Source organism: Lissotriton vulgaris, chromosome 2_1, assembly GCF_964263255.1.
Source record: "Lissotriton vulgaris chromosome 2_1, aLisVul1.2, whole genome shotgun sequence".
Lineage (NCBI taxonomy): Eukaryota > Metazoa > Chordata > Amphibia > Caudata > Salamandridae > Lissotriton > Lissotriton vulgaris.
In genome coordinates this window covers 27,491,269-27,506,990 of record NC_141687.1, presented here as the reverse complement: position 1 = coordinate 27,506,990, position 15,722 = coordinate 27,491,269, and the positions used below count along the sequence as shown (strand labels likewise).

The following is a 15,722-nucleotide window of genomic DNA, read 5'->3' as shown; positions in this document are numbered from 1 at the left end:
AGTGCGCGTGGCCTTAATATTGGCCAGGCTGGACTACTGCAATGCCTTTTATCTGGGAATTAACAAGAGTCAGCTGTGCCGCCTTCAGCTGGTACAAAACGCCGCTGCAAGGCTGGTGCTGAATCTTCCCAAACGCCACTTGGCCTCATCTGCTCTCTGTTCGTTGCACTGGCTCCCGGTGGACCGTAGAGTCTTGTTTAAGACCCCATGCCTCACCCACAATGCATACTATGGACATGGCCCAGAGAGCATCAAGAATATCTTCCATAGGTATGCTCCTTCTAGGAACCTCAGGTCAGCTAATAAAAATCTGCTTGTGATTCCCAGATTCATAAAGATGAGATGGGGTGGAAGAGCCTTTTCACAGGCTGCTGCCAAGGCGTGGAACTCTCTCCCTGTTTCCCTCTCGGGTCAACAAGCTCACTCAATCTTCCGTAAGACCCTTAAGACCTGGTTGTTTCCTGCGAGACGGGTTTGAGTATGTATGCTGGTTGTGCTTGTAGGCATGTCTGTCCATAGCGCCTTGATGCCCTTGGGCTTAGTCCACACTATACAAATTCCCATTCAAAACTGAGTGAGGAAGACGTTACAGAGTGGAAAATCAGTTGATGTGTTAATATTGCGTGGGGAACACGTTACAGAGTGAAAAATCAGTTGATGTGATAATACTGCGTGAGGAACATGTTACAGTGTGGAAAATAGGTTTATGTATTATTACCACGTAGAGAACACATTACAGAGTGGAAAATCAGTTGATGTGTTATTGCTGCGTGGGGAACACTTTACAGAGAAGAAAATCAGTTGATATTTATTTTATTTAGAAGTTTTCTATAGTGCTAACAAGACCCGAAGGTAGCAGAGCGTTTTACAGTAAAAGGAATGAAAAGGTGCACAAAAAGACACGTAACAAATAAAGGCGATCATCGAATGACAATTAGGGAGGAGGAGAAGTTCGTACAGTAGGACTTCTTGGTAATAGGATACAGAGATAACACATAGTTCTGGGGATGGTTGTTGATCCTAGTTACCCAGGACCTAGGGAACGGATGAGGAACAAGGATTTGAGTTGGCTCTTGAATTCCGCATAGGACGGTATGGTTCTGATATGCGGGGGGATAGAGTTCCAATTTTTTGGGGGCATTTCCTGTGAAGGAGCAGTCCGCAGTTTTCTTCTTTCTGGTTTTTGGTAGGATGAGCAGCAGGGAGTTAAAGCTTCTCAAGTTTCTACTTTGGCCAGCTTTTGTGAGCTTGTTTGCCAAGTATTCTGATTCTCCGGTGTGGCGGGCCTTGTGGGTTAGGCAGGCCGTTCTGAAGGTGCTACGTATTTCCACCGGGAGCCATTCAAGTTCTTTGAGAGCTGGGGAGATGTGGTCAGATTTTTTGCATCCTGTGATCATTCTTGCTGCCGCATGCAATGTTGTTTTCAGTAGAGCCAGGTGTGATTTGGGGATGCCTGTTAGGATTGAGTTCCCATAGTCCAGTCTAGATAGAACTAGAAATTTCGTGGCTATTTTAAGGTCCTTGTTGGGAATGAGAGGTTTGATTTTGTTCAGAAGTCTGAGGTTAATGAATGCACTTTTTGCCGAGTTCTTAATGTGGTTTGTCAAGGTTAGTTTGGGGTCTAGGGTGAAACCCAGAGATTTTACGGAATCAGCTTGCGTGAGAGAACCTTTAAGAGCATCGATCGACTTCAGCCACTCGATGATTTGAGGGTTGTCTTCTTTGTTTGAGATGAGAAGAGTTTCGGTCTTGTCGGGATTGAGTTTCAGGTGATTCTTTGTCAGCCAATCTTGAACATCATTTAAGACGGCATTTAGTCTGTGGATGTTGTTAAGCGAAGAGGTTTCCAGGTAGATCTGTGTGTCATTCGCCTAGAGGTGGAAATGGATATTGGCATTCCTGAGTAGTTTGGCGAGCGGTTCCATATAGATGTTGAAGAGCTGAGGAGAAAGTACTGATCCTTGGAGGACACCCTTGTTGACTTGCTGGGTTTTGGAGGTGAAGTTCTTCATTTTTATTATTTGCGAGCGGTTATGTAGAAAGGAGGAAAACCACTCGAGAACTACCTTGCCGAAGCCAGCTCTTACTTGCAGAGTCTTGATGAGGAGCTTATGGTCCACCGTGTCGAAAGCTGCGGATAAATCAAGGAGTATGAGGAGGCAGCACTAGTCAGCGTCAAGGGAACCGTGAATGTCGTCTAAGATGTTCAGCATTGTGGTTTCTGTGCTGCGGCCTTGCCTGAAGCCGGATTGGAGGGGGTCCAGGAGATTGATGTTATCCAGATGATGAGTCAATTGCAGGAGAACGCATCGTTCCAGTGTTTTGGCACGTAGAGGGAGGTTAGAAATCGGTCTGAAATTGTTCAAGTCAGTAGAGTCAAGACCGGGTTTTTTCAGCAAAGGGGTGACTTGTCCCAATTTTAGACAGTCGGGGACCACTCCGCTTTGTAGGGAGCTGTTTATGATTTTGCCCCAGATAGGTGCTAAAGTGAGCTTAATTTTTTTGATTAGTGAGGGAGGAATGGGGTCTTAGATGTGAGCTGATGGTTTGGAGGTCGAGATCAACGAGATTATCTCAGTTTCCTGCATGTGGCGAAAGCTTAGCCAAAGGAGGGGAGAGGGGCCGGATGGTAGGGCCTGTGGGATGGCCGCGTTGCTCTTCGGGAGGTGTAAGATGTTGATGTCTAGAGATAATTCGATTTTTGAGACTTTATCGTTGAAGAAGGTTGCGAAGTTATCACATAGTTCTTTGGACGCCTGCAGGCGTGAGGGCAGCGGCTTGGATGTTTGATGTCTGATTATGTTGTAGAGCTCCTTAGGTCTGTTTTTGGAATTGGCTAGTGCCTCTCGGAAGAAGCTGGATTTCTTGTTTTTGATATGGTTGTTGTACTTCCTGCGGGCTGTTTTTAGTTGTAAGCGAAGGATGGCTGTTGGGTTGTTTCTCCACTTTCTTTCTTTGGCTCTCAAGGTTCTTCTTTCTGCGTTGAGGTCCGCATTGAACTAGGTTCTAGAAGGGGTGGCACGCCTTCTTTTGAGCTTTAGAGGAGCTAGATTGTCGAGAATGGAGACTAGCTCAGAGTTGTAGTCGTCGATGAGATGATTGGTCGAGAGATGCAGAGAGTTGTCTGGAAGAAGTGAACTTAGCTGACCTTCTAGAATGTCTTGGGGTACTTGGGAGAGGTTTCTCGACCATTTGGGGGGTCTTGGGGAGGTTTAAGCAGGATGATGGGGTGATTGATGTGAAATAGGATCATATGATGATCTGACCAGTCAACGGGAAGTATGTGGTTGACCGTGATTGAATTCTTTTGTGCAATGATGGTGTCCAGTATGGCTCCTTTGTAGTGTGTTTCCTCAGTGCAATGTTGAGTAAGGATGTTGTTGGCGAGGAGGCTGGATAGCGATCTGATTAGAGGGTTATGGATTTCGTTCCATCGGAGATTCAGGTCACCAAGAATAAGGTTGCTGGAATCGCCGAGAGCGTCTTGTGCAATCAGGTTGGATAGTTGATCTCCAAACTCGTTGTTTCTGCCCGGGGGGTGATAGAGTAGATGGCACAGTAGAGAGTCATTGTCTTTGGTTTTGATGACAGCGGATAGACATTCAAATTAGTTGTACTCGAAGGAGGAGGTTTCTGTGATGCTCCAGCTGTCCTTGTGGATGATAGCAACCCCACCTCCTCGTTGTTCTATCCTGTCTTTGGAGATGAGGGAGAAGCCAGGTGGTACCAGCATGTCTAGGCAGGGAGGAGATGTCTTGTTTAGCCAGGTCTCAGTGAGGAACGCAAAGTCAATGTCGTGTGTGAGGATAGCTTCGGCTATGTCCGTTGCATGTAGTGAGGCCGATCTACAGTTGATTAGGAGGCAGTTGGTGATTTTCTCCTGATTGCTGGTGGTTATGTCTTTAGCCTCTCTAGGTATAGCGGTGAGGACTGGTAATCTCTGTCATTTGAGAGTGGGTAGATCTTTCCGGTAGCTCGTTATTACTTGGATTTTAGATTTAGGTGAAACTGAAATGGGAGAGTCGTAGGTAGTGGCTAGTAAGGCTGCTTCTCTGTCTGACATAGGAGCTTCTGATCTGCGGGGTCTGGAGGTTAGGTGTTTTGAGCCTGCTAGGGTGTGAGATGAGATTGTGGTCAGGGGCCTGGTGCATGGGGCTCTGGAGGATTCTGATTTTTTGGGACTGGAAACCAGGTCCTTGGGATAAGGATCGATCGGGTGGGCATTGAGGGCTACTGTGGGCCTCTGGGTGGTGTTGGCGTTGGCGAGGAGGGGGGTTCGGAGAGGGGGTTTGTGGGGATTACAGGCTATACCGAGGTTAAAGAGGATTTCTATTAAGCCTTGGGTGATAGTGTCGACCTGGTTTTCAAGGGCTGTGAGCTGCTTTGTTATGGAGTCAAAGGGCAGCTGTAGTGGGGCCGAGCGTGTTATAGTTCGAGAGAATGGGTTGGGTGATAGGGATCGGGGTAGAGGGAGGGGGAGGTGTGGGGAGAGGGCTAGGGGGAGGTTTAGACATGGAAGAGATAGGGAGAGGAACAGGAGGAGGATATGTTATTAGTGCGTGTGGAAACATGTTACAGAGTGGAAAATCAGTTGATGTGTTATTACTGGAGGCGGTGCTGGCTCAAACTAGTATGCCGACTACTAGGCACTTGGCAGCACAAAGTGGCATTTCGAATTGTCCGACACACGCACTTTGTTTGCCTGTGCCGTGTCCAAATTCCTAAAATGGTCTTGGGCAATTCGTTTAAAAAGGCTTTCCTTGTCAATTTAATGCTTGTCTTAAATGCTCATACAATGTTTTATCTGTGTAAATAGTATGAATTTGTTTAAATGTTGATTTTTTTAACGTCATTGTATTATGCTTTTATGATATTTTTATATCGAAATAAAGCCTTCAATCAATCAATCAATCAATTACTGGATGGGGAAACACGTTATATGTTGGAAAATAAGTCAGATGTGTATAAACCGGGTAGGGAACACGTCAGAGAGTGGAAAATGAGTTGATGTGTTAATACGTGTGGGAAAACACATTACAGAGTGGAAAATAATTTGATGTGTCTATACTGCGTGGGGAGCACATTACAGAGAGGACAATAAGTTGATGTCTTTACACTGTGTGGGAAAACACATTACGGAGGAAAATAAATTGATGGGTTAATACTGCGTGGAGAAACAAGTTACAGGGTGGAAAATATGTTGATGTGTTAATATTGCATGTGGAAACACGTTACAGATTAGAAAATAAGTTGCTGTGTATAAACCGGGTGGGGAAACACAGTCAGTCAGTCAAAATACTTTATTCGGTTCATAACAAAAACCACAAAAGTATACATAGGTCCAAAAAAAGGGAAAAGACATTCAAATTCCAATATGGCTAACTAATGACAACAGCACATCGACTAAGGAAGGAATATGTGACAAAAGTTTAAAACAATAAGAGTTAAGTAGGAAATTCATATGTAAATTTAAAAACATACACAATTCATCTTAATTAAAAATTCTGTAAATGACTGACTCTAAGAATAAATCACATAAAAGAGAAATATTATCTAAGACTAACTAATTTTTTCCTCAGTCTCATAGCTATATTTAAAAAAGTGGCAACATTAAAAGTTTCCCACGTATTGGACAACAGTTGGAGATATAATAGGGCAGGTTTCACTTGTTTGAACCCTTTATCCTTTAGTAGGGCTACAGTCAGTCAGTCATGAATACTTTTATTTGATTTCAATTAAAAAAATCATAAAAGGGTGGGGAACCACCTTAAATAAAAATACATTTTACATTTTAAAACAGAGGAATTTAAAACATTAAGACTATGCCATTGATGGGTATGCTGGAACTAATTAAATTAGTGAATGGTTTCCTTTTTATCCAGCTCTCTTGCTGCCATTTTGAGAAATGTTATTGCCCTACAGGACAGTTGGATTGATGATCCTCCAAGGCATTGTATGACAGCTGCTCTACATGTCCGTATTTCTTCCTTCCTTAAGGCTTCCCGAAGGACCATTCTTCGGGTAGCTGCTAGGGAGGGGCATATGCATAGCAGGTGTAGAAGGGACTCTTCCTGACCTCCGCATAAGCGACATTCCTTGGATTGCCAGAGGTGTTTCCATTTTGGTATCAGATCTTTTGATGGAAATGACCCCAGCCTCAGTAACGGTAAGTACTATTTTCTCTCCTGGGAGAAATGATCAAGTAAATATGGTTGAGATTTCAGCCGCTGATAGCCTTGAATCACGGTCCAGGCGTGGTTTTTTTTTTGAGACAGTTGTTTTGTCCATTAATAGGGAGGTCCTTTTAATTGCGTTGTTCACTACGATTTTGGAACTGGAGTAAGTAGGGAGGGTAAGCCAGGCCTCCTCGACTTGCAGTGCCGCGAGAGAGTCTTTCAGAACGCTGAACGTTGAATTACTTAGCCTGGATTGGGTTTCAATTTCCTTCCAGCAGTAGTGTGCTAAGGTGTTATCCTCTGCGTCCCTCATTCTCCAGTAGTATTTTGCTAATGCCCCTTGTCTGTCGGGGGTCTGGTTTCTCAGGCCATACTCAAGACGAATTTGGGATGGTGAAATGTGTCGGGGGATAGAGAACAGGGCCTTGAAGAGAGTTGATTGTGCTGAGTATAAGGAGATGACGTCTTTCGTGTTTAGAATTTCCGAGCCGTATGAAATTGAGGGTAAAGATTTTGCTGAAATGGCTTTAAGCAACTGGCCTGTAGAGCACCCGCAAGTTTTTTCTTTAGGACACTGAAGGCGAACTGCAGTTGTTTAGCTCTGATACGGCCTTGCCCCAGTTGTAAATTGAAGTTGAGGTTACGGTCAATATTGAAACCTAGATATTTATAGGAGTATACTGGGGACAGGGGTTGCCCATCCAGGTGCCAGGTAAATTTGCGATGAGCCTTAGATTTAACTCTTCTGTCGAAACACATCACTTTTGTTTTTTGATGGTTGATGGTTAATTGGGCATTGGTGGTATAAGCTCCTAATTTGGTGATGAGTCGCTGCAGGCCTACTGGTGTTAGAGCGAGGAGCACAATGTCGTCCGCGTATTGAAGACTGGGTATAGGGACGTTACCCAGTTTTGGAGGGTCTGATGGGATTGACCGTAGTTGGTTATCTAGGTCGGCGATATAGATGTTGAAGAGGCAGGGTGCCAGCACACACCCTTGTTTTAGCCCGTTTAGGGTTTGAATCTTTTTGGTGATGCTGTGCCCGTCGCCTTTCCTGACCTGAACCCACGTCTGGGAATACAAGTTGATTATGGCATCCAGGAGTTTAGTTGGAACACCCCAGTTGCGCATTTTTACCCATAGTTTGGCTCTTGGGACTTTGTCGAAGGCTGCTTTCAGGTCTATGAAGCAAGCGTACAAAGGCCTGGACTTTGCGAGAGCTTGGTTAGCTAGCAGGGTAACCGCAGAGATGTTCGTGAGTGTACCCATCCCTGCCCTGAATCCTGTTTGGGTATAGGAGATGAGGTAACTGCTTCAGTAGGGGTACAATACATTTTTTCCGCATATCCTTAAAAAACCCACAAAAGAACATGAAGTGGGCATTATAGAAAACCATCACAAGTACATAATTTCAAGTCTATAGCCTTAGTCCAACAAGGGCGCCCTGAAATGAGTAAATGGATTTTGTTTAATCTGAACTTGGTTAGTAGATATCTGTGGTTGGCATTGTTAATAATTTTCAGATATAATTCTAGGTCATTATCTGATGTTACAACTAACTGATGGGCTCTCACAGTTGGCTTGGTCAATTCAAAGCCCTCTCTATCCATCTCTCTATGCCGTTTAAAAGCTATCTTGACCCATTTTATATCTCCTTTAACCAGTTTAGATGGTTCCTCAAATATTTCTGGATGCCCCAGTAAGACTGCAATATTTCTGACATAGTTTAACCACGGGATAGATTCCCAATGTTCTAGGCTAAGACAGTCCGCCAGGATCTCATGATTCACATCCACTTGTGGGTTCAACCAGACCATAATCCACTTTAAAAGGGGCGCGATGGTGATCCGATCTTCTAGGTATTCCACCCCACATTCTTGGTGTACTATAAAGCCTTGGGAAGATTGTGGTACTGATAAAATAGACTTTAAAAATTTGTCCTCTGCTACCTTTAACAGCTTAACGTTCTTAAAACCCCATAAGTCTGCGCCATACATTGCTATGGACACAATATTGCGTCGTAAACCTTTAACACTGCTTGTAGTGGCTTCACCCCCAATTTGCGGGCAAAACCCAAGACAGCAGAGATGGACCGTATGAACGCATTTCTTTTCTCGGACAGTTGGGGAAGCCAGGTGGAACTTTCATCAAAAACCACCCCAAGGTATGGGAATCTGGTTACCCTGGTTAACTTGTTCCCATTACAGTGGAGTGACATCAGCTTCCTATGCCTACCCTTTGTACCCACAGCCATGACGTGAGATTTGGTGTAATTAACGCTAAGATCCAAAGAGGACATGAACTCATAAAAGGAATTTAAAAGACTTTGTAAACCTACTGGTGTGCGCGCTATAAGTGCGGCATCATCCGCATATAGTAACGCGGGAAAAGAGAACTTACCCGCCTTAAGGATGTCCTTGCAAGCTGCTCCCAAAACACTAGCTAGCTCATTAATATATAATGTAAATAGTAAGGGAGCTAAAATGCAGCCTTGTCTGACCCCATTAGTTATACCTATCTTGCCCGTACAGTTCCCCTTGCGATCATATCTCACTGTGGCTGTGAGGTCCCTATGAAGATCAGCTAGAAAGTATACTATGTTTTCGTCAATACCCATCTTTAAAAGCAAATCCCATAGCTTGGACCTGTTAATACTGCTTGTGGAAACACGTTACAGAGTGGAAAATACATTTATGTGTTAATATTGAGTGGGGAAACACGTTACAGAGTGGAAAATAAGTTGATGTGGTAATAGTGGATGGGGAAACACGTTACAGAGCGGAAAATACGTTGATGTGTTAATACTGGGTGGTTAACAGGTTACAGAGTGAAAAAAAGGTGATGTGTTATCACTGTGAGGGTAAACACGCTACAGAGTGGAAAATAAGTTGATTTGAAAAGATTTTGTATGAAAACAGACTAGGAGGATAGGAAAAGTGCTCCTATGAAAATATATTTTATTCAGTATTACTAACAAATAAAGTGGAATAAATCATTTTCATGATAAAGGTATCTATTTGGAGTGCATTTGCATATTGGTAATTTCATGATCACTTTAACTCCCTACGAAAATAGTGTTTTGTTTTAAATATATTTTGGCTTAGCAAAAGCCCTAAGTGTGAGACATTATAAAGTTGCCCTTCGAATTCTTTTGGCAGACACTAGCCCATTTGCAGTTTTTGCCCTCAGTCGCCATTTATATGCACTGTGGCTCCAAAGGAAGAGGTTTAGTCTATTACTATGGTTCTAGAATCAATTGTTTTCATACATCTTACACTGATTTTAGCCTTCCCGGTGTCATTCTCATTAAAGTGTTTTAACTGACTATTATAAGTTGCAGCATTATAAGTGTAACTTCATAGTCAACATTTATTAAAAGTGTGCATTTTATTGCTTCTAATAACTTTTTCTGTATTAATGTTCCTTTTATATGTGACTACAGTTTTGGAACTGTACAGATGAATTGTATTTTATGAAGTTTCAAAGGGCTAGCCCCTCCGAAATAAAGTTATTTCAAGAACTGCCCTCCATCTCCTTGCTGTTTATTGGTGCCACTTCCAGTTGATGCTGTAATGAAGCAATCAGCAGCATGCCAATCGGAAGCAGCGAAAACGTAAAGATAATACATGCAAATAATACACACAAGACAACTTTCCGCATTGTTCCCAGTGCCTTCTGCAAACAACAGAGATCGTGTCTTTGGTAAGGAAAGTCATCCCCATTGTTGCGTGTAATATGATTAAATACTTTAATGAGAATTAGGTAAACTCGGAGGACAGAAGAATCTAGAAATCGGACTTTCTATGTGAATACCGAGCAGGAGCACAAGGCAGACCACGCGTAAACTAGTACCATTGTTATGGGTGAATGAATGAAATAACACCAATAATGTATCACGATATAATGCAAAATGACACACACACGTTAGCATAGCATTAGTTGATGTACAAGACTTTGTTAGTAGGTCAGGATGGTGGATCCCAGTTACAATCTTTACTGAAGGAGCCGCAGCTCCATGTTTCACTCGTCAGCTCAATGATGCCATGAACAGAAACCAGGGGCAAATGATAGAACATCAGAAATACCTTCTGGAGCACCGTGGACATCACATACTTTCTCAGAGTCTTTTCCAGCACAGGGTTTGGCTTCAGCTGAGAGACCCTCCGACATGAATCTAGAAAAGAGAAGGAAGACGTTCAGTCCTCTCGCACACAACAATGAAGGAAAGGCTGGAGGCTGCTTCTGTCACGTGAACGTGCAGGTTCTCCCGGAGGGATTGGTGCCTGCTGGACATGACTTCACATGGGTTGCCAGGGAAGAGTTTGACACTGCTAGTAACCCTTCACTGTTTCCTTTTCAATAGCTATGTCTGCCTGCCTATTCCTCTCCATATGAGTATCCACAGGGGCTGATCCGACCAGGAATCTTTACAACAGCTCCCCTGTGCAGTAGCCAGTAGGTCGCGTTGGCTCAGTCGTGCTGTGGTTTCTGTCTGGACATTTGACATTACTGGAGCCCTAAAGGGCCACCCCTGAGACTTAACATTAGTTTCCTTTTTTCAGTAAAATCTGAAGCTCTACAGCTGCTCTCTGTGAAGATTTGTATTCACAAAAAATGTCTCTCTTGCAGTGTAAGGTAGCTCACAATATAAAAAGTCAGGGTTTAATGCCTGACGCTCTACTCTTGGGCAGATGCCATCTCAGATCCAAGTGTGTTCTAATTGTGGTGGCTGTGCCAAACAAGCATTTACAATGCAATAGGTCTCGCATTTGGGAGAGTGTAAGCTATTGGCATTGTAAATGATAATGCCTTCTATTTATGTGTTCTGATAATTAGCACATAAATACATTTACAGTCCCAATAGCTGAAACTCTTGTAAATGCGAGACCTCGGCCGCCATTGTCCCAGGAAGCTTGGAAAGTCAAAGCGCACACGGCGCGCTGAATGTTGCAGGAAAGCATGTTGAGCCAGCAGTAGGAGAAAAGCATTAAAGAATATAGTGCTGACAGACTAAATACGACATACCACATAATAACAGAAGTATAAAGGCCGGTCCTCATGGGAGGACTAACAAGTCTATTAACGAATCAGAAGCCAGCATTTACAAAGGACAATGACAAAAGCCAATGAAAAATATGGGTGGAGAGTGGACAGGGCATGAAGTCTGTACTCAAATACAGCATGCCTCGCGGAGCAGCGCATGCGCTGCCCATGCTCGACCACAAAATCTCATTATTAATAGGTCTGAAAACATATATTTCATAGGACAAATAAAGTCAAGTAAAAAGAAAGGCAGTACAACGAGCACAAAGGGAATGAATAGAAACAATAGTATTGGCAACAAGCATTAGCAATACCAATAGATGCAGCTAATGCATAGTGCAGGGTAAGAATATACAAAAAACTCAGGCAACACACACACACATACACATCCATGATGGAGTGCTGATGCACAGTGAAACACCTACAGGTATCCGTCACACGCATAAATCCACATGTTAAACGTAAGAAATGCACACAGACGAACAATATTTTGTGTTTGTCTAACCACAGCTCTTTGCTGCTGTGCGTCTCACAGTTCACAAGATCAGAAAACCCACCACATAACCTCTAGTGCTCTTCAAAGGCACTCGCGCAATTACCATGCACGGGATTCACATACATCACTATTTTGCTTGGTTTTGCAAGGTAGTATTGCACACCAAAGACACATCTATATTCATATGGGTACTAGAAACTCAAGAGATGGGCTGGATTGTGGCCCAGAGTAATTACCATTGGCTGAGAAAATAATTCAAGCAATGCATCTATCAGATTTTTTCCCTCAATGCAATGCCCTATGTGAGACAGGTAGGCCCAGACGTGGGTCCCTTGCTCACTAAATTGCTATTCTCAAGAAATTAAAGTTGAAAGCAGTATGCACTGTGCATGTAGGTATATCCACCAAATAAATCACCTTACTAAATTCTCATTTCATTTCTTTTCCTTATTTATTTATAATTTTACCAAGATTCACAGTTGTGTAATTAATTCACGTTCATGAATATATATTTTGTTAATTATAATATATGCACATAATCCTCTTTCATATACATTATGTGGGTACATAAACATTTTATGGCCAAGTGGTATCTTTCATGCCCATGCATTTCGGGACTCTGAGTCCCTTCTTCAGGGGTTATTTGTCTGGAAACTACAAGAACCTGAATTCCGTGATCTGAACTTTCTGGATACTTTTTCGTCCAAAAGCCGCCGCGTTCTGACAAATGTAATGCATCCATATTTCTCCTCAATCTATCACCACCTTCCTTGTAAGACGACTGCTTCAATGACGCATTAGCCAGTTTCTACCTCCTTGCTTACCCGCCATGAAATATACCCCAACGCTAGTTGAAATCTTGGAGCCTTAGGGCTCAAACTGCACCATAATGATGAGGCACAAATTGTTACAAACCAATCTGTATTTGCATGTGTTCCCACTCACAAAGACCTGGCCGGGAAGTTTGGGCTAACAATTTGTACTGAAGCAGGATCAAAACTGATTTTGCATATGAATGCTCCCTGTCTGAGTGGCATGGGGAGGAACAAACACAATAGACTCGTTTGCAGCCCAGAGTAATTACCAGTGGCTGAGATTAATTCAAGCAACATACCCATCACTTTGTGTTTTCCTCATTATATAGGTATACCCCGACCTGGAACCCATGCTCACGGTGCCATCTGGCTCGACGGGATGAACAATTTGATTAGCTGGCCACAACATGAAGAAAGATTTTGGGGTCGCCATTACTAGGTCCCAAAACAAAAACATAATACTATCATATAGATAGGCTTTGCCTTCACACTGTGTTAAGTAAGCATGAGCTTATTAGAAGTTTAAACGCCATTTTACCTTTCTGCTGCTTTTGCACATGGTACATATTGTTATTAGAGCTTTGAGCCTAGTAGAATATTTTCTTTCACACGAGAATAATATGTTTTGCTATTGTATCAGCTTTGCTTGGAAAACTATGTGTGAACAGTGAGTTCCGAGGCCTCAAGGTTATTTCAACACAGTGGTTGTAGTGAGATCTGATCTGCGCACGTTCTAGACATAACACATATGCAGCTGCGGCCAACTCTGGCTTTGGGCGCGTTTAATAATGCACTGCGCAGAGCATGCTCACACACTTGATGAATATTTCCATGCAGAAGAGCTGGGGTAGAAGATGATGTGATCCCTTTCCACTAAAATCAGAGGTATGGGGCCGCCCTTCTAAAACCCAAAGAGACCTTCTTTAGATATAATATAATATACTAGCAAGGGAGGGTAAGACTTAGGTGCCATTTAGCCTTCTTCCCTTTAGCATTTTAACATGCTTTGTATTTTATGGACTAGTACCTATGCTGATAACCTTGTTGCTTATAACATGTTTGCTTGTATTAGCTAAGATACTGTGCTTGAGAAAACAGCATTAGAAATAAACATTTCAAACTTGCACATGTCTTCATTTACTCCTCATTCTGGATTGATATGTTGGTTTAACGAAAGAGTGTTCATGTGTTCCACGTTACCTGAGGTGTTCTAAGTCCATGTTCTGGGTTGTCTAAATCATTGGGGGTATGGAAGAACCAATGAGACACTGATTGCTAGTCTGGTAGGGGATTTTGGATACTGAGGTGAGTTTTGGGACACCCTAATTCACTGAGGTTCTAGGTCTCTATGCACAGTTCTGTGTAGGAGCAGAATCCCTGCGACATGGCGCCCAACCGTTGGTGGTCTTATTACATGACACTTGAGTAGTGCTTCTATTAGTCCTTAACCCCCTTCACTATTGTTTCCGGAAGACAGTGGTGTCGGTCAAACCTACCAATAGTTACATAGGTCTCTTCAAGCTTGATTCTTTTCAAACGGTTTCCTTTTGAATTACTACCCAGTTGTGCTACGTGGTTTTTGTTGTACCTCTTTCTTACTGTATTCACTATGGCTGACGTTGACATACCGCAGCATAGTCGGATTGCGGTTCGCAATCATTTGCAGGTGTATGACGTCGGGTTGGAGGGCATGGCAGGTATTATGGTTGTGAGCGCGGAAGTGGCTTACCCATACGAAATGTTCTATTCGTGGGTGATTTTCCCGGCTGTGAACGTGAATACTAATGTGTTTGACACTTATACTGCTATTGCGGTGCCTCAGGAATATGTTCCATATAGGACACAGGAAGTTCCGATTAATGCTTGGCAGCACCGAGTTTGGTTTAATGGCGCCCTATCCCACACTTTGTTAGGCTCAAGGTTAGATCCTTTGTCCATTCCAGGCGCAATCTGGCCTGTTTTGGCTGGATTTACTCCGCATCCTAGACATGGAACGGTTCCCATTGCAGATTTACGGCTGTTACTCATATTAGAAATTAATGTAATTCGGTCGATAGTGCAATACATTACCCGCAATCTCCCGGGCGGGGCCCCGGGTGCTGCGGCGCATCCGGCTGGACCAAGCGGTATGAAACTCAGTCCTGTTATGGTTAATGCAGTGATGGGCAAGCGCCCCCAGGATAAGGATGATATGCCTTTCTGGCTTGCCGAGAAACTTGACCAGCTGGAATCAGTATTTCCTAAAACGACTCCTGTTGAGAAACACAGGATTCTGACAATTAGTTTGCCTAAAGACTTGATACGAGAGGCAGGTGACTGTGAGTCCTGGGGTAAGATTTTTGCGGCGGTGTATACGACGTGCTTCGGCACCCCGTTAATGACCGTCCTTCCCTCGGTCATAAAGCGGGTTCAAGATGAGCATGGATCTGAGGCAGCGGTTGAATTGGGTATGCGGCTCTGCGGCAGTTTTGACGTACTTTTCAATCTCGCACTTGCGAATGTCAAGGGAGATGCAGTAAGCTTTCAGGTGTCTAATGCGTTTGCAGGCGGTTCCCGATGCTGATAAACCCCACATGTTACCGAGAATTAATATGACGTCTTATAAAACCGTGGGCCGTAACAGTTTGGGTGTCAAGCTTTTTTCTACAAAGGAAAAAAAAACCCCGAGGGCAGAAGTCGGAAACTGACGTTCAGCCCAAGGATAAGAAGCAAAATTGGCCAAAGAAACAGAAACAGGGTAAACAACAGCAACATAAACAGGGTTCTCGTCCTGCTTCACCGGTGCCTGCACCTACAGAACGTGTTTATGACTTGCGGAGAAGTGTGGCTCAATGGTTAGAGCGGCAGACCTTGATGCAGAACGCTGGCCAGGGACCAGAGTTCGATTCCCGCCTCGGCGGGATCGGGCTTAAATTCCTCTGACCGGATATTCTCGCCTCAGTGCCGAATCTAAGAATGGGCCCCATGCGGCAACTCTGGGCAATAGCTTGCTTAGTCTCCACAACGGCCCCCGATGCACAAGGGATGCCTGGTTTCACCATGGGATGCCCAGGAGTGGACACCTCACAAGGAAAAGCCAGGAGGGGGTCCCTTGTGGTAGGAGTACAAGCGCCGGGATGTTTACGGGTTACTGTTCGCGCTATACAAATACAACACATTTACAGTTACTTGCGCGATCGCGCGAAGATAAAA

The 15,722-nt window shown here is 43.7% G+C and overlaps 1 protein-coding gene across 1 annotated transcript in view; it reads right to left on the bottom strand.

Moving 5' to 3' along the window:
- The window catches only part of LOC147729493 (uncharacterized), a 2,015,126-nt gene that overhangs the window by 1,476,339 nt on the left and 523,065 nt on the right, over positions 1-15,722 (bottom strand). Inside the window, 1 exon segment of the mRNA XM_086954003.1 lies at positions 10,262-10,350. Coding sequence (XP_086810129.1) covers positions 10,262-10,350 — 89 coding nt within the window.